Below are 23,099 nucleotides of genomic sequence, written 5' to 3'. Positions count from 1 at the left end.
ACCCCAGCAGCAACAGGAGATAGCTGTGAAATTATTACAGTAGTACAGCATGTACTGTAGTTCTTTATGCAGTTATGATTTAATACATCATCTTTACATTTGTTCACATTTCTCTCTGCCAGTGGTACCATTTAAGGTCTGTAAGTGTGTACATAAGTTTTGATAAATTTTAACTTTTTGTAATAGGTTTGCATGTGTTTTATGGTAATAAATGATAAACTAGTATCTACAAGTGTTTTATGCATTAATGACACACTGTTTTTTTCTTTTTTCTTTTTTCTTTTTTTCTTTTTTTCTTGTTGGTATTTTTTAGACTATGTGGTTTATCTGCAAATTTTTTCAAATTGTTACAGATCTCCAAAAACTTTCCAATATATTTATTGGAAAAAATCCTCATGTACGTGGACCCATGCAGTTCAAATTCATTCAAAGATCATGTACTCAGATTGTTTTGAGATGTCTTTTGATGTCTAGCTTTTAAATGGAACTGCTGAGGCAAATTGGACCACCTTTTTGGGTCAGTCCCACAGTTTTGAGCCAAAACCTCATTAAGACCAGTGGATAACCAACATGTCTGTGTTGGCTTTTCAGATTAGCAGTGCAGCTTATTTGGAGAATAGCCTCTTAATATTTAATTCCATAACTGGCCACAGTCTCAAGTAATGCTTTTGCCTTAAAGTCTAAAAAAAAGATGGGGCGCCTGGCTGGCTCAGTGAGTAGAGCATGTGACTCTTGATCTTGGGGTCATGAGTTCAAGCCCCACATTGCTTGTAGAGATTACTTAGAAGAAAAAAAGTTAATTGAGTATTGATACAGTTGCTCCAGCTTTATTTCGGCTAGTATTTGCCCGACATACATCTTTTTCTGTCCTTTAACTTCCAACTTTCTGAGTTGTTTCTTGAGTTTGGGGATATCTCTTGTGATCAACATGTAGTTGGATTTTGTTTTTCTGGTGATTTTTTTTTTTTTAGTACATCTACATTTCTTTTTTCTTTTTCTTTTATTTCTTTCTTTTTCTTTCTTTCTTTCTTTCTTTCTTTCTTTCTTTCTTTTTTTTTTTTAATGTTTATGTATTTATTTTGAGAGAGGGAGAGAGAGAATCCCAAGCAGGCTTGATGCTGTCAGTATGGAACCTGACATGGGGCTTAAACTCAACAAAACCATGAGATCATGACCTGAGCCAAGATGAAGAGTTGGACGCCTAACCAACTGAGCCACCCAGGGGTCCCAGTACCTTTACATTTCTTGTGATTTCTTATCTGCCTTTTTACTTTATATTTTGCTGATTTTTCTGTCCTGTCTTACCTTTATAAAATTGAAGTTTTCTTTTTTTCCCTTCACTATTTCTGTTCTTCTAATAATTACCCTTGGGAGTTTAAATTATGCTTAATTTAACAAAGTCTAAAGTTAACTCCATCGCATTAGAAGGACTCGAGAACATTTAAACTTTGAATGCCCTCTTCTGTTACATTTGGCTATATCAGCTAGCATTTTGCTTTTTATCCTTTTTCAGTCCTGCAAACTAGGTATTGTTTTTGTTATTATGTGTATACATGTGTGTGTGTATATATATGTCTATATTTATATAATTTTTGTTATATTTTTTTGTTTTTGTTATGTATTTGTGTGTGTGTGTGTGTGTGTGTGTATCATATATTTTTATTGCTTACCATTTACTTTCAGTATTTCAGACCTTTTTACTGGCATCATTTTCCTTTTTCCCTAAAGTATATTCTTAAGGAAACAGTGACATTCAGGTCCACAATTAGAAACATGTTTAATACAGGGCTGCCTGGGTGGCTTGGTTGGTTGAGTGTCTGACTCTTGATTTTGGCTCAGGTCATGATCACAGGGTCATGGAATCGAACCCCGCTTCGGGCTCTACACTCAGGGTGGAGCCTGCTTAAGATATTCTCTCTCACCCCACTAAAAAGGAGAACTATAGACCAATTTCCCTGATGAACATGCATGCAAAAATCCTCAACAAGATATTAGCCAACTGGATCCAACAATACATTAAAAAAATTATTTACCACAACCAAGTGGGATTTATACCTAGGATGCAGGGCTGGTTCAATATCCACAAAACAATCAACGTGATTCATCACATCCAATAAAAGAAAGGACAAAAACCATATGATCCTCTCAATAGATGTAGAGAAAGCATTTGACAAAATACAGCATCCTTTCTTGATAAAAACCCTCAAGAAAGTAGGGATAGAAGGATCATACCTCGAGATCATAAAAGCCGTATATGAACGACCCAACGCTAATATCCTCAATGGGGAAAAACTGACAGCTTTCCCCCTATGGTCAGGAACAAGACAGGGATGTCCACTCTTGCCACTGTTATTCAACATAGTATTCGAAGTCTTAGCCTCTGCAACCAGACAACACAAAGAAATGAAAGGCATCCAAATCGGCCAGAAGAAGGTCAAACTTCCACTCTTTGCAGATGACATGATACTCTATATGGAAAACCCAAAAGATTCCACCAAAAAACTGCTAGAACTGATTCATGAATTCAGCAAAGTTGCAGGATATACAATCAATGCACAGAAATGAGTTGCATTCCTATTCACCAACAATGAAGCAACAGAAAGAGAAATCAAGGAATCAATCCCATTTACAGTTGCACCCAAAACCATAAAATACCTAGGAATAAATCTAACCAAAGAGGTAGAAAGTCTATACACTGAAAACTATAGAAAGCTTCTGAAAGAAATTGAAGAAGACACAAAAAAATGGGAAAAGATTCCATGCTCCTGGATAGGAAGAACAAATATTGTTAAAATGTCGATAGTACCCAAAGCAATCTACATATTCAATGCAATCCCTACCTATCAAAATAACACCAGCAGTCTTCACAGAGCTAGAACAATCCTAAGATTTGTGTGGAACCAGAAAAGACCCTAAATAGCCAAAGCAATCTTGAAAAAGAAAACCAAAGCAGGAGGCATCACAATCCCAGACTTCAAGCTATACTACAAAGCTGGAATCATCAAGACAGTATGGTACTGGCACAAGAACAGACACTCAGATCAATGAACAGAGGAGAGAACCCAGAAATGGACCCACAAACGTATGGCCAACTAATCTTTGATAAGGCAGGAAAGAATATCCAATGAAATAAAGACAGTCTCTTCAGCAAGTGGTGCTGGGAAAACTGGACAGCGACATGAAGAAGAATGAACCTGGACCACTTTCTTACACCATACACAAAAATAAACTCAAAATGGATGAAAGACCTAAATGTAAGACAGGAAGCCATCAGGATCCTCAAGGAGAAAGCGGGCAAAAACCTCTTTGATCTTGGCCGCAGCAACTTCTTACTCGACACGTCTCTGGAGGCAAGGGAAACAAAAGCAAAAATGAACTACTAGGACATCATCAGAATAAAAAGCTTCTGCACAGCGAAGGAAACAATCAGCAAAACTAAAAAGCAACCGACAGAATGGGGGAAGATATTTGTAAATGACACATCAGATAAAGGGTTAGTACCCAAAATCTACAAAGAACTTACCAAACTCAACCCCCAAAAAAACAAATAATCCAGTGAAGAAATGGGCAAAAGACATGAATAGACACTTCTCCAAAGAAGACATCCAGATGGCCAACTGACACATGAAACAATGCTTAACATCACTCATCACGGAAATGCATATCAAAACCCCAATGAGATACCATCTTACACCTGTCAGAATGGCTAACATTAACATTAACAACTCAGGCCACAACAGATGTTGGCGAGGATGCAGAGAAAGAGAATCTCTTTTGCATTGTTGGTGAGAATGCAAGCTGGTCCAGCCACTCTGGAAAACAGTATGGAGGTTCCTCAAAAAACTAAAAATAGAACTACCCTACAACCCAGCAATTGCACTACTAGGTATTTATCCAAGGGATACAGGTGTGCTGTTTCAAAGGGACACATGCACCCCCATGTTTATAGCAGCACTGTTAACAATAGCCAAAGTATGGAAAGAGCCCAAGTGTCCATCGATGGATGAATGGATAAAGATGTGGTATACATATACAATGGAGTATTACTCAGCAATCAAAAAGAATGAAATCTTGCCATTTGCAACTACGTGGATGGAACTGGAGATAGTATTCTAAGCGAAATTAGAGAAAGACAAATATATGACTTCACTCATATGAGGACTTGAAGAGACAAAACAGATGAATATAAGGGAAGGGAAACAAAAATAATATAAAAACACGGAGGGGGACAAAACAGAAGAGACTCCTAAATATGGAGAACAAACAGAGAGTTACTGGAGGGGATGTGGGAGGGGGAGTGGGCTAAATAGGTAAGGGGCATTAAGGAATCAACTACTGAAATCATTGTTGCACTATATGCTAACTAATTTGGATGTAAATTTTAAAAAATAAAGTTAAAAAAAAATTCTCTCACTCCTTGTCCCCCCACTGTGACTCTTCCCTGCTCATGCTGTCTCCCTCTCTCAAAAATTAAATATGTTTAATACTGCAACCACTTACAACTGAAACAAAAGTTTTACAAGACAGAATTTACCCTTATGTGAACTATATTCTGTATTTTTCTGGTTTTGGGTTTTTTTTTTTTCCTTTTCTGTGCCTGCTATAATTTACTAAACTAATGTCATGACTTACTGGTGAATTACAATCTATGATTTCAGAAATACTGCTTTATTAGGAAGGTTTTTTTTTTTTATTAAAAAAAAATCTTTTTATTCATTTTTGAGAGAAACAGGAGTGTGAGTAGGGGAGGAACAGAGAGAGAGGGAGACACAGAATCCGAAGCAGGTTCCAGGCTCTGAGCTGTCAGCACAGAGCCTGATGCAGGGCTCAAACTTGTGAACCGCGAGATCATGACCTGAGCTGAAGTCGGATGCCCAACTGACTGAGCCACCCAGGTGCCCCTAGGAAGGTTCTTTTTAATGAATCTCTCGGTGGTAAAACTTTTATCTGGAAATGCCTTAATTTAATCACTTCTGAAAAATAGGTCATTTGGTATACATGTGACATGTATTTTCTCTAAGCACACTGTCTTCAACTTTACATTGCTTTTGAGTCTGCTGTCTGATTGTGGGTAATCTTTAAGTTTTTTCTGTGTATCTTAGGATTTGATGGTCTTTAGTCCTTTTGTAGTTTCATTGCAGTGTATCTAGGTGCACATTTTTATTTAGCCTGTGTGGTATACTTTGTGCTTCCTGTATCTGTGGAGTTATGTCTTTAACTAGTTTGGAAAAATTCTCAGCCTTTATATCTTCAAATATTTTTCTCTCATCTATGCTATCCTGTTTTTCTGGGATTCCACTTGTACATGTGTAAATACTGTATACTCTGTGGCTTCTAAACCTCTCTTGCATATTATCTGTCTCTGTACCTCATTCCAAGTAATCTCAAACTGACGTCTACCTCTTTTATTTTACCACATCTTTTTTTTTTAAATTTTTTTTTTAATGTTAATTTATTTTTGAGACAGAGAGAAACAGAGCATGAACGGGGGAGGGGCAGAGACAGAGGGAGACACAGAATCGGAAGCAGGCTCCAGGCTCTGAGCCATCAGCCCAGACCCCGACGCGGGGCTCGAACTCACGGACCGCGAGATCGTGACCTGAGCTGAAGTCGGACGCTTAACCGACTGAGCCACCCAGGCACCCCTACTACATCTTTTTTAAATTGACATATAAATTGAATACTATAAAATTCATCTTTTTAAAGTGGCTTTTAGTGTATTCCATAAGCTTGTACAACCATTGCTACAATCTAATTCCAGAACATTTTCACTTCCCTACTGCATCTTTTTTGAGGTGTGTCTGGCCTATTTTTTTCATCCATCCTCTAGGTAGCTGATGAATTTTTTGGTTTATTTTTTACGGTTCTTATTTGGTTCTTTCTGCAGTCTGCCTAGGTTTTTTTGTTTTGTTTATGTTTTGTTGTTTTATTTTGTTTTAAGTAGGCTTCATGCCCAACATGGGGCATGAACTCACTACCCTGAGATCAAGTCACATGCTCTACCGACTGAACTCACAAAACTGCGAGATCAGGACCTGAGCAGAAACCAGGAGTCAGATGTTTAACCTACTGAGCCACCTAGGTGCCCCACTGAGAGGATTTTTTTTCCCCTCTGCCAAGATGCAGAGGTCTTAAGTACTCTCCAGCCCACTCACAGGTTCTTTGATTTATTAATGAGGCGTCTGTGATCTAGCTCCCCCATCTTGCTCAAACCCCAAGTTCCTGTGTCACTACCCACATGTCCTAAGGAGAGCCTTTGCCCATCACAGCCTGATACCAATTTCAGTTATTTGATTTGTTTTATTTTCTATTGCCTCTTTTTTTTTAACTTTTTTTTTTTTTTTTTTTACATTTATTTATTTTTGAGAGAGAGAGAGACAGAGCATGACCAGGGGAGGGGCAGAGAGAGAGGGAAACACAGAATCCGAAGCAGGCTCCAGGCTCCGAGCTGTCAGCACAGAGCCTGATGCGGGGTTTGAACTCACAAACTGCGAGATCATGACCTGAGCCGAAGTTGGACGCTTAACCGACTAAGCCACCCAGCCGCCCCTCTGTTGCCTCTTTTGAGGATATTTCTATGGTTCCTTACACTGCAGTACAAATTGTGTTTTTTATTTCTGGTTGTTTGGGGGGTTTTTTAGCCAGGGGTAGGAGTAGGGGATGCTACCATATGCTAAAAGGCAAAGTAAAATTAAACTCTTTTTGGGGGTGTCTGGGTGGTTCAGTTGGTTAAGCATCCCACTTCATCATAGGTCATGATCTTGAAGTTCATGGGTTCGAGCCCCGTGTTGACTCTGCTGACAGCTCAGAGCCTGGAGCCTGCTTCAGATTCTGTGTCTCCCTCTCTCTCTGCTCCTGCCCTGCTGTGCTCTCTCTCTCTCAAAATAAGCATTCAAAAAATTTTGTTTGTTTCTCATTTCTGGTTGCTTGGGGTTGGTTTTTTTTTTGTTTTTTTGTTTTTTTTTAGCCAGAGGTAGGAGTAGGGGATGCCACCATAATGCCAAAAGGCAAAGTAAAATTAAACTCTTTCGGGGGGGCAGGGGACCACTGGGGTGGTTCAGTCACTCATCTGGTTTCGGGTCAAGTCATGATCTCATGGTTCCTGAGTTTGAGCCCCGCATCGGGCTCTGTGCTGACAGAGCTCAGAGCCTGGAACCGGCTTTGGATCCTCTTTCGTCTCCCTTTCTCTGCCCCTCTCCTGCTCACGCTCTGTCTCTCTTTCTCAAAAATAAATAAACATGGAACTCTTTTTGAATGTTTATTTATTTGAAGACAACTATTAGTACACACAAATTACCCACCTAATTGCCGCTTGTGTTCCATCTAGTTTTTGCTAGTACTGCTAAATAACCGTCTTTATACCATTCACTTAAAATTCTAAGTTCATTTTTTGTTTGTATTTTGTGGTTCTTACAGGATTATGTTGACAAAGAGAAGGCCATTGCCAAAGCACTGGAAGACCTCAGAGCCAACTTTTACTGTGAACTCTGTGATAAGCAATATCAGAAACATCAGGAATTTGACAACCACATCAACTCCTATGATCATGCACACAAGCAGGTGAGGAATAGTTGCTTGCTAACAAAACAACACTTTATTTGTTAGAATTATTGAATTTTATAATTGTACCCCAAAAAGCTTGGTGACTATGGTTTCTTATATCTGCCAGTCTTTATCTGAGGTCTATCTGACTTACTTCTTTTTTTCAGTGACAAGTCCTGACATAGACCTCCCTCTTCCAAGAATTTATGTAGAGAATTGTGAGCTTCATAAATCTTGCATAAAGTTTTTGGCTTTGATTATTTTCTGAATTTGTATTTAATTTGGTAGTTCAACCTAGGATCACTAGGAGTTTTATTTCCCTTTCTCTCTCTTTGTGAACATGTTAAACTTTGAATAGTTATCCCAGACTATGGGTGCTTCATCTTCTATATACAGGAGTTCATGCTTTATTGGCTACTATTTCCTATCAGTAAGTTATTTTGTTATTTGGTATACCTTGGAAACTAGATAAATCTTGAGAAGGAAAAAGAATTAGATGCTGTTCTAACTTTAACAAAAACCTCTGATGCTGCATGTTGAAGAGCTTGCTAAAAAGTAAATTATACTTTCTTTGCAGTCTTTTTTGCTTTCACTGACTTAGAAAATAAAATTGTACCTAACTAGATACTGGCATAAAGAAGGTGGCCCAGGGGGGATTTTAGAAGAAAGAAATGGATCTTTAAATTTCTGGCTTATTGAATAATTTTGAGCCATTTGATGTTGGGTGATTTTAGCAGAATTTACTAGGTCTTTGAAGGCATAATAGTTGTATTTGTTAAACTTGTAAGATTTGTGAGCATTGCTGGAATGCTGTCTTAAGTGGATCTGTTGAACCAACTTTTTTTTTTAAATACCTTTGCTTCATCTTTCAACCAGCCATAAGATTTCAGTGCACAAGTAAAGAGCAAGCTTTAAGCTTTACTAGCACAAGGATAGTTTGTAACCTGTTACACTTTTTGCAACAATCTCTCTCATGTTTAACCACACCTAACCAATTTAAGATGCTTCCACTGATAGAATTGTATCCAAGACAGCTTTTGAACTTTTGATACACCTTTGGACATTGTGTATTATCAAGGTCTGCTTAATTTGAAGAAGAGAAATATAGAGAGAATATATATGGACAAGATATATACTGGAGTTACCTTACTTTTTCAAAGAAACATCTGTCAAGAAAGAGTTACAACAGCAAATATTGCTTATCCAATAATTTTTATGGCTTCTCAGTGTATACATAATTCAAATTTGGGGGTTATTTTTTATGGAATTGAGAAAGACTTGTAGCATCTAAACACACAACCACCTTTTTGGGCTCTAAAAATTTCTTCAATTAAGAATTGTCTACGGGGGACAAAATTGTCTGTGGGGCGCCTGGCTGGCTCAGTCGGTGGAGCATGTGACTCTTGATCTTAGGGTCGTGAGTTCAGGCCCCACGTTGGGCTTAAAGCGTACTTAAAAAAAAAAAAAAAAAAAAAAAAGTTGTCTGATAAATTAGGACTCCAGAAGAAACTTTAGGCACCAGAAGGACATTTAGAAAGGTTACATTTTTAGTTGATGAGAAGTCTCTTGAGTAAAGTTTCTATTAGAAAAAAAAATAAACCAGGAAAAGTATAATTCAGACTTGAGCAATGTTTAGATTGCTTTTTAAGGGAAAATATTCTATCCAAGCAACAGAATTACAAATGAAATCTGAGCAGAAATGCAGAACTAGTGAAATTCACATCGACAGCATTAATGTGAGGGATGATAATGTTTTAGTGATGCTGCTTTCAACTTGAGAGTAGTAGTAATTGTTACAGCTCTGGTTCATTTGAATTTGACATGTCTGTTCTGTGCACCTTGGGATGACTTCATTCTCTCTCCATGTTTCTCTGTTGCAGTGGTTTTCCACATGGGGAGTTTTGTCCTCTAGGGAACACTTGACATTGTTGATTACCACAATTAGGAAGATGGTGCTACTGGCATGTAGTGGGTAGAGGTGCTTCTAAATATCCTACAATGCACAGGAAAGCTCCTTGCAACACAGAATACCTGGCCCAAAATGTCAGTAGTGCTGAGGTTGAGAAACCCTGTTCTATTAAGACTACTGAAAAACTTTCAAAGACATATGATATTGCAAAATCATTTGGCCTTTCCTTGGTACAAACAAATCACTATCATTTTAAGTCCCTCGTCATGTTATAAACATTTGTAAAGTGCTCATCTAGATGATCCCAAATACTATTTTTTAGATTATCATTTCATTTAAAAATGAAAATACAAAATTAAGGGTTTCTTATAAGGAACTTATGGACTACCTTTCTCCATTAACATAGAAAAATGTCTGCAGTCCTTGGTCTGGGAAGAAATCTTTAGCTGGTATGGTTAATGAATGCATGTGAGCCTGTTTCTTCACCATGCTCAAAAGCCCATCTTAGGTATTAAAAAAAGAATGAATGTAGTGTGAGTTTGTTGTTTTCTTTGGTTTTGGCGGAGTGTTCTGTATTTGGTTGAAACATAGGCTTTTTCATCTTTCTTTATACTGCCCTCTTAGTGCAGATAGAGTAGAATCTTGAAACAATGCTGTAAATATATAAACAAAAAAGTGCACAGTACTAAATTTTTTTATAGTTCTCTTCCCTTTACTTAGAATTTCTAAAGAGCCTTTAATTGCCCTTGGTACAACACAGCTAAATAACCCCTAAGAGGAGCTATGTCCTGTTTTTCATTCCTCTTTGATGGACATGAACTTACCATACAAATGGACCTACCATTTTCCAAATTCATGCTCTAAAATCATAAAGACACCCTGTCTTGTCTTCCAGGAAGGCACACAGGATTATTATGAATCTGAGATAATAGGTAAGTACATTCAACCCCTATATTAGTAATCCCTAGTTTGCATCTTCCATCAAATTTTTACTATTAAAATTTCCAGAGAAATAATCTATCCTGTTAGTGGTAAAACTAGTAGTATAGACAGGATTCTGAACACGCCCTTATCTTTATTAAGCACAAATAATCTCTCAAAAAAGGGCTGTGTGGTCACCCACGTTTTGTGGTGATTTTGGGGGGTTGTTATCATGTGCCTCTCCCTATTCACTAGTTTTTCTCAAAATTTCCAAGATTTTTGTGAAGAAAGTCACTACCCTGCAAATATGAAGACCCAGCTTTTTTAAAGATGAGAAAGCTAATTAGACATTTTGGCTCTTTTCAGCAGTTTAACTCTCATTTTAAGGTGATAATTTCAATACATTTTGAAGGGTAGTCCTCTCCATTCTTCAAAAGCTAGCTCAATCTGTGATTCCTTTTTATGTAAGTTAGTCCTAATATGCCTCAGAGCTTAATAAACATTAGTATCCATCTTCTATCCCTCTTGGCTTAATTACAGTACAGTTAAGGTTACTTTGAAACTAAACATTTTTCATCTCTACCTCCTTGCATCTTTGATTATTTTGCATAGCTAAAAACAGGTCTACTAGTGGATATGATCATGGAAACCATTTTCTTGAGCTTTTCAGAGGGCCTAAATTTCAAACTACAAAGAACATTGTTTCCCAGAAGTCAATTTGTAGCAACACAGTAATAATAGTACCTTATCTTAACACTGGTTTTTTTGTTATTGTTTTGCTTTCTTTGGTGCCTTGCCACCTAGTCAGGATTCTCCCAGTCTTACTCTCTTTTATTTGTGCCACTAAGGGTCCTCTTCACCAGCCTCCAATACATAAACCAGAGGTCACAAATTGTCCCACAGATGTATTTTGTCTGGTCTTTGTAGTGTTAGATTTTTCCCATTTAATTTTGATTGGTTCTCTGTCTTTTAAAAATGAGATTTATATAATTCAGGCTTTGTCTTATCTTGAAAAATTGAAATACCTAAGAACATTGGGCCTGCATTTCAACATAACAGTTGGCTAAAGCTGAATAGTTGCTATCTCTTTAGAAAGTCACATGCTCACTCTTCAATTAGATGTCTCTTACATCAACCTGTGTGATTCACTATATTAACTGCCAAATCCTTCTAAACATTTGAGTTTGTGACCCAGGCCCAGACCTTCCTTTTCTCTCCACACACACGGTTCTAATTGACAGTGGAGAAGCAGCACATTGAAAAGCTGCCTCCTTATTCATCTTTAAGTGTTGGGTCCAACTTCTTTGCAATTTCAAAACCATCTGCAGTAGTCGCATCCAGTTTATCAAAATCTGGTACATATAAATTAGCGGCTTTGGGCAATTCTTTTTAGAAAGAATCAGTGTCTTGGTCAGAGGAAAGAATGCTTTCAACCTGCTAAAATAGCTTCAGTGTGAAAACCCCTTTCACGTTTCTTGAAAAGACTGAAGTTTCATTTAATACCAAGGTCTGTTTCAACAGTAAAAATAGTGGTTTTATGAGCTGTAAATAGCTGAACTAAAACAGATTAAGCCTATAGTAAGTACCCCTCGATGACTGCTCTGTTCTGAATTGTACACAATGGGATCTGTGACTGCGTGATTTAGTTAACTCTGTCTAAACTGTTACAATTATTTTGGGGCAGTATTGCTTACTTTTCGTTGACTGTTATGTATATCTGGTATTACCAAGGAATAGAAGGCTTAGTTTTCCTCATGACTCAGAATTGAAATAGGTTCTGTGTTGAAGTATTTTCTGAGAAATTCCTTGGTGATGGAAGGAATGATCATCTTTGGACTTCACATGGACTTCATTCAGATTTGGACTGGCCACTCTCCACTTGGAGTTGCACTGCTTACTGTTGCAGTTTTGCCCCTCAAGATATTCTACTGTATTTGCTCCTCTGTGTGCTTGGCACACGGGGCATCAGGACAATAAGCACATCAAAACCAATTGGACCTCTGGCAAGCCACTACAGGTTTGAGGAGCTTCAGACTGGGTTCCCTTTCTTCAGTGCTACTTTGATACTCATTGCAAGGGAAACACAAATGGAAATGTTTAAAAGGCAATAAAAAGTAAATAAAATAAGAGAGAAATAATTTTAGGGCTAAAATACAAAAGAAACTGAACTCTTCTAAAAGAAGTGTAACCACAGGGGTGCCTGGCCAGGTCAGCCAGTGGAGCGTGCACCTCTTGATCTCAGTGTTGGGAGTTCAAGCCCCACATTGGGGCGTAGAACTTACTTTGAAAATAATAATAATAATAATAATAATAATAATAATAACAACAACAATAATAGAAGTGAAACCACTTAGATACTACTGAAGATAATCTACACATATAATCTATATTTCATGTGTTTCTGGAGTGTTTATCCTTAGAAAACTGTAAATTGATTATTATAAACAGGTGAAATAGATTAGGAAAGCCGTAAAGTATTTATGAATCCCAAAGCTTTGTAGATGTTGACTTAAACAGCATAATTAGCTTCTGAAGAGATTATGCCTGGAGAAGCAAAGCAGATATGAAGAGGAAGGCTTCCTAAGAACTTGAGACATTGTAGTTTTATTTTAGTAACCTGTAGCAGAGAGATCCAAGTTTGTTACTGCTGTGTGTGTTATTTTCTTTGGAACTGTTTTGCTTAATAAAAGAATGACATTATTTGGCTAGTCCTCCAAAAACTGAGCATGTTTTGAGTCTGTACACTTGTTGAATCTTATGTACTCACCGCCTCTGCTCTTGTTGGGAATAGACTTCTTAAATCCAGCTATCACAATCTAGTTAACCTTAGAAAATTCTTGTTTCTGTTTAGGGAAACCATCTGCTTTTGTGAGCAGGCAGGGGTAACCCTAAACAGACCCTTTGGGAACTTCATTTGCTGGTAAACTCTGTATTCTCTTCCTGGGAATTTCTGACTCTGTTCTTCATTTTGATACACATTCCCAATATGAATTAAAATGATTCTACCTTACATTCTGCAGTTTTCAACCTGTTTTCTGGCCCTGCACATTTACATTTATTACAGTGATACATTGTGGTGGAGACTCATATATGAGGCTATATGTTCTGTTGTAGTCTGAAAAGGTAAAGCAACCTAAGAAATAATGATAGTCTGTGAGTGACAGTCCTGAAAAGAGAGCTCTGAACTGAGATGCTGCTATTGCATTTGCTTTAGGCCTAAGCAGTTCTTATGAATTATGCTCCTTTCAATTTTACAAAGAGGTCAAACCTTTGCCTCCAGATATGATTTTGAGGGCTATATAGTTGTATCTATTTTTTTTAAGTTTTGATTCATTTATGTTGAGAGGAAGAGCAAATGCGAGCAGGGGAGGGACGGAGAAAGAAGGAGAGAGAGAATCCCAAGCAGGCTCCACACTGTCAGAGCAGAACCCGGTGTAGAGCTTGAACTCATGAACTGTGAGAACATGACTGGAGCCGAAATCAAGAGGTGGATGTTTAACCAACTGAGCCACCCAGGCACCCCTATATAGTTATATTTAAAACTCATTATCCACAAAACCACAGTAGTTTACCACTTCACACATATTAGGATGGCCAAAGTTAAAAAGACATCGTAACATATGTTGGAGAGGAGATGGAAAAACTGGATTACTCCTACATTGCTAGTGGAATTGTAAAATGGGGTAGCCCCTCTGGGAAACAGTTTGGCAGTTCCTCAAAATGTTAAATATAGAGTTACCATATGACCAGTGTATACCCTTGAAAAATGAAAATATGTGTCCACACAAAAATTTGCATAAGATTGTTCATAGCAGCGTTATTAATAGTACCCCAGAAGTGGAAACAGTGCATATATCCAACAACTGATGAATGGACAAACAAAATGTGGTATATCCATACCATGGAATGTTATTCAGCAATAAAAAGGAATGACTTAGTGATAAACACAACATGCACAAGTCTTGAAAATATTACGCAGAGTGAAAGAAACCAGTCGCAAAGACCCCCATATTGTGTGATTTTATTTACATGGAAAGTCTAGAATAATCATATCTATAGAGAACATATATTAGGTTTCCAGGGACTGTGTAGAAAGGAGTAATAGGGAGTGACTGCTCATGAGCATGGAGTTTCTTTAGAGGGTAATGGAAATGTTCTAACTAAAATTAGTAGTGATGCTTGCATAGCTCTGATAAACCCACCAAATTTTACACTTTAAATGGGTGAATTTTATGCTATGTGAATTGTATCTCAATAAAATTATTTTTTTAATCTCATGATCCAGCTTAAATTTTGGTGATGGTGACTGTATGTACATATATGTACATGTATGTGAAAAAAACATGTTACAGCAGGCACAGCTTGGTACTGTAAGAATATACCACACTTTGAAGGCTTTTTGCTGACTTCCTGAAAATACCAAAGCAAGTATTTAACAAGAATTTTATGACGTATTAATTTGATATTCACCAAATGATAAGTATTGTCATAAATGACTAATTAGGACTACTCTTAGCAAAAAGAATGACTACTTCTGTATTTCCCTCTGATTTTTTTCAGTATCTATAGTCGGCATTAGTGTTTAGTTTTCTCTGTTACTGAATAAAATTTATTTTCATCACTTACTGATAAACGTGCTAAAAAGAAAGACTTTACATCCAATGTCCAGTAACTTGGTTTCCTTAACCATTCAACTGTAATCTTCCTTCCCTGAGTAGTTGAATGCTGAGGCTTTCTGTGTTCTTTCCTGGTCCTTTTCCTTCTTCACCACATGGTGATGTTCTGGATGGTCTCATTCAGAAGCATCAAACACCAAGACTTGCACCCAGGTAACCTGGCCACGTGATAGCTAGAGCGTGATTACTCCAGTTTGGGAAGGGAGAGGAGATTAATGTTGTGTTGTGAAAGAGAGGCAGGAAATGGTGGGGAGAAGAGGCTATGGATTTGGGGTATGCAGGATTGTTGACATAGGGGAAAGAAAGTGGTTGAGGTTCAGAGCCGAATTAGGGACACCTGGCTGGCTCACTTGGTGGAGCGTGCAACTCTTGATCTTGGGGTTGTGAGTTTGAGCCCCATATGGGTGTGGAGATTTACTTTAAAAAAAAAAAAAAAGGTCGATTATACTTAGAAAAAGAGATTGCAGTACAAAACAGTTTCTTTACTATTCCCTGTCACTGTTCATTATCAACAGATAATACATGAAGTATTTAGATGTGTTCCTTCTCCCGATTTATTTTAAAACTGAAATACGTTATTGAGCATCTCTTGTGCCATAGACAACTGTATGTGCATTGCAGGGTTAGTTACAAAGACTAAGCTTTAGTCTCTGTTCTGGGAGAGGAGCATTGTTGTTGGTGAGAAGAAACCGTGGACAGTCTTTTGACCCTACAGAGACAAAATCAGGTTTTCTCTTGCGAGTTCAGTAAATATTAGAACATAGGATTGTTAGTGGCAGTAGGAAATACTCTGCCTGTTTTTTGATGTCTGAAATTCCCTTCATCTGGAAATAATAGCATGTTTCTTTAAATTGAGATAAAAGATTTAAAATACTTGAGAAAAAGAATAATCAGATTTATTCCTAGTAGACTATACCCAAATATAAACTTCTAGCATCAATTTTTGTTAGAAAAGAGTAATACCAAAAGATAACAAATATTTTATTAATTCAAAAGCTTATTTTGTTATTAGGGAAAATTATGTGCAAATGTATCTTTGTCTCATTCATTCCCAGGTCAAACGCCATGCCACTCCTTGCTAGTCACACTCCACATTATTGATAGTGTGGGCAAATTTATCACTCACATTAAAAATCTGGTAAGATTTACCAGATTCTCAATTCTCTGGTTTAATTTGTTCAGAGTTGAATAGTGGTGCAGGAGTTTGCAGAGTTGGGTAATCGTGGAGTAGATATTTTGCTGCCAACACAGTGCTATTTAAGCTGCGTTTTAAGAACTGGAATGTCCTGGGGCGCCTGGGTGGCTCAGTCGGTTATGTGTCCGACTTCGGCTCAGGTCATGATCTCGCGGTTCGTGAGTTCGAGCCCCGCGTCAGGCTCTGTGTTGATGGCTCAGAGCCTGGAGCCTGTTTCAGATTCTGTGTCTCCCTCTCTCTCTGCCCCTCCCCCGTTCATGCTCTGTCTCTCTTTGTCTCAAAAATAAATAAACGTTAAAAAAAAAATTAAAAAAAAAACAAACTGGAATGTCCTTTACATTGAAGTCGTCTTTAGCACAAAGAACATGGTTATGTGGGTGGGTATTTCAAGCGCTGGATTATTTCTTAAGGTCTCTCCCTATATTGGTCTTTGGGAAATTTAATGGAAACTACAGCTACCATGTGATTGAGAATCAGTGAGAAAGAAATGGCCACTGTGTTCTATGCCATAAATGTATATGCTTTTTTGGAAACATGCCATTGGTTTTTCAGAACAGGATCTTCAAACCCTTTGATTTTGAATGGGGTTCAGTCTCCTTTACCTTGAATGAAATTCTGCCCAGCTGAAAAATGTATTATATGACTTAAATTGTTACTAATAAGCTTAAATAGTTCAGTGAAGAAACAAATTTACTAGCAATACTTCAGAAGGCATAATTTATAATTTTCAGAGACAAGGACATAGTAGCTTTGGAGTTAGCTTAAATGATTAATTATATCCACTCAGATCAGACTGTATCCCAGTTTGGAGTAGTCTAACTTGAATTTTTACGTATGGAATGGAATTTGCTTGGCCTTTGAAAAGTTTTTGGATTGATGACACGTCAATAAATGTTTTTCCTTGCATAAGCTCTGTCTCTTCATTTAAAAAAAATTGGGGGAGGGGGCACCTAGGTGGCTCAGTCAGTTGAGTGTCCGACTTCAGCTCAGGTCATGATCTCACAGTCTGTGAGTTCGAGTCCCGCATTGGGGCTCTGTGATGACAGCTCAGAGCCTGGAGCCTGCTTCGGACTCTGTGTCTCCCCTGTCTCTCTGCCCCTTCCCTGCTCATGCTCTGTCTCTCTCTCTCTCTAAAAAAAATAATAATAATAAACATTAAAAGAAAACTTTTTTTTTTAACATTTATTTATTTTTGAGAGACAGAGACACAGAGAATGAGTCAGGGAGGGGCAGGGAGAGAGGGAGACACAATCCAAAGCAGGCTCCAGGCTCTGAGCTGTCAGCACAGAGCCCGATGTGGGGCCAGAACCCATGAACCATGCAATCATGACCTGAGGTGAAGTCAGACATTAAACCGACTGAGCCGGCCAGGCACCCCGAGCTCTGTCTCTTCTTTGACAGGCAGGTATGTTGCTCCTCTGTTCTCACCTTGAAGAAGTTACCTGAAGTTGTGTTCCTCTTCAGAATTTAAGAGGAAAGTAAAAGTACAGGACACAGAATTTCATATGAGCATTTAGTTGCAAATGAGCCAGGCTTTTCCATGGACTAAAATAACCAACTCTGGAAAACCTGACTCTGAATTAGGGACTTTTGCCTTTATAAAAATTACTTTTTAGGAGCACCTGGGTGGCTCAGTCTGTTAAGTGTCTAGCTCTTGGTTTCAGCCCAGGTCATGATCTCACGACTTCCTGGGTTTGAGCGCCACATCAGGCTCTATGCTGGCAGCATGGAGCCTGCTTGGGATTCCCTCCCTCCTTCCCTCCCTCCCTCCCTCCCTCCCTCTCTCCCTCCCTCTCTCCCTCTCTCCCTCTCTCTCTCCCTCTCTCCCTCTCTCTCTCTCTCCCCTTCCCCTGCTTGTGCTGTCCCTGTTTCTCTCAAAATAAATAAACTTAAATTTTTTAAATTACTTTTTACATAGGAAATTGAGAACTTTCTGATATCCTTTTTGCCATTTGACCTAATTCTTTTTTTTTTTTTTTTTTTTTTTTAAGTAATCTCTACACCTAACATAGGGCTCAAACTCATGACCCTGACATCAAGAGTGGTATACTGTACCAACTGAGCCATCCAGGCACCCATGGCCTAATTCTGTCCAGAAGTAAGGGGCTTAACATTTTAGGCTTTTTGATTCTCTAAAGAATGAGACTTCTTGCTGGATGAGAGTAATAGCTAGGAAAACCATATATCTCATATAACTTAACTATGTCCCTAATAGAGATAGGAAAATATTTATCAAACTTTTCTACAAGTGGTAAAGAATTTATTTGGGGAAAAATTAAGGATCCAGTGTTTCAGCCAAATTACTCACCAAGCATTTACCAGATGCTTTCTGTAGACTTAACTACTGTTCTGTGCACTACCGTGTTGATTACAAAGATCAGCTACGTGAGCCCCACATTGAGTGTAGAGATTGTTTTTAAAATAAAAATTTTTAAAGGAGGGGCTCGGCTGATAAAGAATGTGACTCTTCATCTCGAGGTTGTGAATTCAAGCCCCACATTGGGTGTGGAGATTACTTAAAAAATAAATAAAAGTGAAGTTTAAAAAAAGAGCAGCTACAGTCTCTGCCCCAAATAAAAGAACAGAGACAGTATTGAACTTTTTTTATTTATGTTAGAGAGGGAGAGAGTGTGAGCAGGGTGGGGTGGGCAGAGAGAGGGAGGAAGACACAGAATCAAAAGCAGGTTCCAGGCTCTGAGCTATCAGCCCAGAGCCCAATATGGGGCTCAACTCACAAACTGCGAGATCATAACCTGAGCTGAAGTCGGATGCTTAACCAACTGAGCCATCCAGTTGCCCCAGTATTGAACAATTTTGATACATAAAGTGCTTTATATTTATTTTGACACTTACCCTCATAAACCTGCTAGAATGGCCCTATTTTTCTCATGGGGGAAACTGGAGCTCATAGAGATGAAATCATCACTTGCTTGGTAATTAATGGATTTGAACACAAGTCTTTCTGACTCAAACTTTACACATACTGCTTTTCTGAAAGGCAAAAATAAGTAGAGCAAAGTATGATGGTTGCTAGATGAGAACTTAACAAAATACTAAGTTCAGAAAGAAGAAAAAAATTTTATGAGGTATCAGTAAAGACTTTGGAGGGGGATTTAGTCTGACCTTGGGTAGAATCTGTTTTTATCAAAATACCCTCACCTGAAAGACCTCAAACATACATTTTGGGTTTGGGAGGGTTGCCAAGCCCTATCTCTAAGGTTTGGGTTAGAACTCTGGGGTTCCCAATTTTACATTTGAGACTTTAAAGTTTGTAAAGGTGATTTAGGAATGTTTGCTACACCTAGAATGGGGCTGCACTCAGATTTGTTTTACTGACCTCATCCCATTTTCATCCCTCCCTACCTCCAATTATGTTATGGTAAGAATTTGAGATACAGCGTCTTCAGGATGATGTGGACATAGTCTTATCCCTTCAACTTCAAGGTTGCACCAAGTGGTTGCTGAATGATTGGAAAGCCTAACCTCTGTCTGATTTAGCTTGGAAACTCCAGGCTTTGATAAAATGCTCATTCTTCTAGAAAGTATCCTGTAGTTTGGGAAATAACTCCTAAAAGTAATCAAATATTTGTAGGAAGGAAGGAAGGAAGGAAGGAAATGACCAGGCACTGGGAAATTTTGCAGGCCTATGGGGTGGCTAGAGTGAAGATGGCAGATATGAGAAAAACATATGTTCTATTTAAATTTTGGCTAGAGCGCCTGGTAAATGTTTGGGGCAGAAAAAAACTAAGTTTGTAGCCTGAAATAATGATACAATAGTCCTGACAGGCTCTTTCTGTCTCATTCTCCTTGAAAGAAAGAAATTGGAATTCATATTTATTCAAGATAGTTGATCCACCGTCTTGAAGTGGTTTTTATAAAATTCTTAATTCTGGATAGCCAGCTTTAGGAAAACATTTTGCCAGCTGTTGGTTACTTGAACATTCCCAAAATAAAGGTAAATGAAAATAAGATAGACGGTTTCTAGGTAGCAGTGGTCTTTCCTGAAGTTCTGTTAACTATTTTTCCTGAATGTAGACAGGTCCATGTATCCAGGAGAGATTATTACTGTGTCAGTCTCTGTGTATGTACACATATATGTGTTGTACAGGTGCTTCCCTCTCCCCCACCCTTTTAGAGTTGATGGCTTTGTCCCTGATTGTTCAGTATAATAGTTTGCAGATTCACTAAGAGAGCCTGTGTAGTAATGCTTGCTTTATTTTTTTTTCTCTTCCACTCTTGTTTTATTTTTACTTTTTTTTCTTTGTGATGTGACATTTTCAGCTGATGTATTGAAAGCAAATCCTTCTAATTTGGGAGCCCAGATCACAAGAGTGAGTTTTTCTACTAGTGTCTTTAGCTGTATATCTTTTTTTGTGTGTGTCTTTCCACCCTTTTCCCTTCCCAATTCAAAAATATTCAAAACACATTTCATAAATATTAGATATGAAAATTCCTCTGTCTGTTGAACATCATGCCCTTCCACAAAGCAATGTCCACTTTATATTGGGTCAAATTCCTTTTCCTAATGCTATTGTAAAAGCATAGGCTAATGTATGTGTTTTGTTTTGGTTTGTTTTTTATATTATCTAGTGTGTTGGAAATAATTTTAGTTCTGTCTTCATTGCAGATATGTCTGGACTTTGTCACCAGTGTGTCATCAGCACTGTTCTTTTTTGGTTGTTGTTGTTTTGTTTTGTTTTAAGGAAAATTATATACTAGTTTCTGAGAATAAAAGATTCATTCTTTTATCAGGATTTTAAGTAATAAATCCTTTGACTTATCTCTGTTCTCTCCTCATCCCCTGGATGTTCCTCTCAGGGCCATGAAGGAATGGAAAAGCTATACATATTACTCTCTAATTTCAGCAGACTGACCAGACGCAAGTGGTCAGACTGGTGAGCTCTGAACATGCTAGCATTGGAAGATGGTTTGTGTGATAGTCACAGGAAAACTTCATGCTGAAAAGAAATAGCACCTTTTTATGGTGAAATAAAAGTATGCTTTCTATTTGTTTTGATTCACATAACCTCCCCATGTAAGCTGTACATTGCTTTTTAAGATCTTACTCCTGGATAATTTTCTGTACTAGCCTAACCCCTTTCTGTTCTCTTTGGCTTGTGTTATTACAATTTATCTCATGTTCTGTTTGTTTAGTTTTGCATCCTGGAGGAGCAGGTGATTAAATAGTCCCTTTTTTTTCCTCCTAATGTTCTAAAATTTGCTTGTTGTATCTGAAAACATTTAATTTTGCCCAGTAAAGTAAGTGGTATGCTGTCCTAATTAGAAATGCAGGTACTCCAAGTGTTTTATCCAAAGTAATCTGCCATTGTGGTTTCAGTTACTGAGAGTATTAAACAGTGTGTTCTACGCTAGCACTATAACCATTGATTGAGGGTAAATATTCTAAAGGCCTTGTTTTCAGGATCCCCAAATTATTCTAAATCACCCACCCTCTGTTCCCTTTGTTTTTGTTTGTTGTTGTTGTTGTTACACCAGAGATTGAAAGATCTCAAGCAGAGAGAGTTTGCTCGAAATGTCTCTTCAAGATCCCGCAAAGATGAGAAGAAACAGGAAAAAGCCCTTCGGCGGCTCCATGAATTGGCTGAGCAAAGGAAACAAGCTGAATGGTGAGGATATGTTCCTTTATTTTCTTTTTTTTTTTTTCCTCTCGAGGTTTTATTTTTATTTATTTTTTTGAGAGAGCACGACAGGGAGGGACAGAGAGAGGGGGAGACAGAATCCCAAGCAGGCTCTGCACTGTCAGCACAGAGCCCTCTGTGGGGCTCAAACTCACGAACTGTGAGATCATAACCTGAGCTAAAAGTCACGAGTCAGATACTTAACTGACTGAGCCACTCAGGCACCCTGAGGATATTTTCTCCCAGAGGGTTCTACAGATAGTTATAATCCTTAAGATTTTAGATTATAATTTAAGATTTAAGATTTAAGAATTATAACCCTTGGGGCACCTGGGTGGCTCAGTTGGTTAAGCATCTGACTCTTGATTTCAATTCAGGTCATGATCTCACAGTTGTGAGATCAAGCCCCTTGTGGGGCTCTGTGCTAGGCATGGAGCCTGCTTAAGATTCTCTCTCTCCTTCTCCCTCTGCCCCTCCCTCCCGCTCACTCTTCCTGTCAAAAAAATAAAAAAGGAATTACAATACTAATTAGTGTATCTTTCTTTCAAACTGAAAGCATATCTGTAATTAGAGTGTAATATACTGATGAGGAATATGCACTTCTGAGGCCCTATCCTACCTTCTGTCCCACCTTAGTTATCTAAGCTCTATGCCTCAGTTTCCTTATCTATAAAATGGAGATGATAATAGTAACAATTTACCTCTTACAGTTGTGAGGAGTGATTATCTTTTCATCAAAAGTGCATTATAGGGGAGCCTGGGTGGCTCTGTCAGTTAAGTGTCCAACTCTTGATTTCAGCTCAGGTCATGATCTCATAGTTGTGAAATCAAGCCTCACATTAGGCTCCACACTGGGCATGGAGCCTGCTTAAAATTCTTTCTCCCTCTGCCCCTCTCCCCTGCTCATGTTCATTCTCTTTCTCTCTCTCTCTCTCTCAAATAAAAAAAATAAAATAAAAAATAAAAAATAAAAAAAGGCCTTAGAGTGCCATGCCATAGAAGATGCTCAGTAAATTGATAAATTCTACAAATATTTTTCCCATTTTTCAGCATTCTTCTGTAGAAAAGCACATATATTACAGTATTCTGTTTTATAGCTAAAAAGTACTGGCGCAAAGATTCAAGTGTTATAACTTCCTTTTAAGTACTATACAGTTAGTAATAACCACTAAAACCTAAGTATTCTATCCATTTATTTCTCTGCAGGTTCCTACCTT

The 23,099-nt window shown here is 38.0% G+C and overlaps 1 protein-coding gene across 8 annotated transcripts in view; it reads left to right on the top strand.

Moving 5' to 3' along the window:
* GPATCH8 (G-patch domain containing 8) overlaps positions 1-23,099 on the top strand; it is a 100,424-nt gene that overhangs the window by 68,556 nt on the left and 8,769 nt on the right. For all 8 annotated transcript variants that reach the window (XM_042966639.1, XM_042966643.1, XM_042966640.1 and 5 more), the window contains 2 exons: positions 7,417-7,560; positions 21,740-21,870. In XM_042966639.1, the coding sequence (XP_042822573.1) occupies positions 7,417-7,560; positions 21,740-21,870 (275 nt within the window). The remainder of the gene's footprint in view (positions 1-7,416; positions 7,561-21,739; positions 21,871-23,099) is intronic.

The sequence above is a fragment of the Panthera tigris genome, chromosome E1 (genome assembly GCF_018350195.1).
Source record: "Panthera tigris isolate Pti1 chromosome E1, P.tigris_Pti1_mat1.1, whole genome shotgun sequence".
NCBI lineage: Eukaryota > Metazoa > Chordata > Mammalia > Carnivora > Felidae > Panthera > Panthera tigris.
Note: the sequence above shows the minus strand (reverse complement) of the source record. Positions and strands in the feature narration are given on the sequence as shown.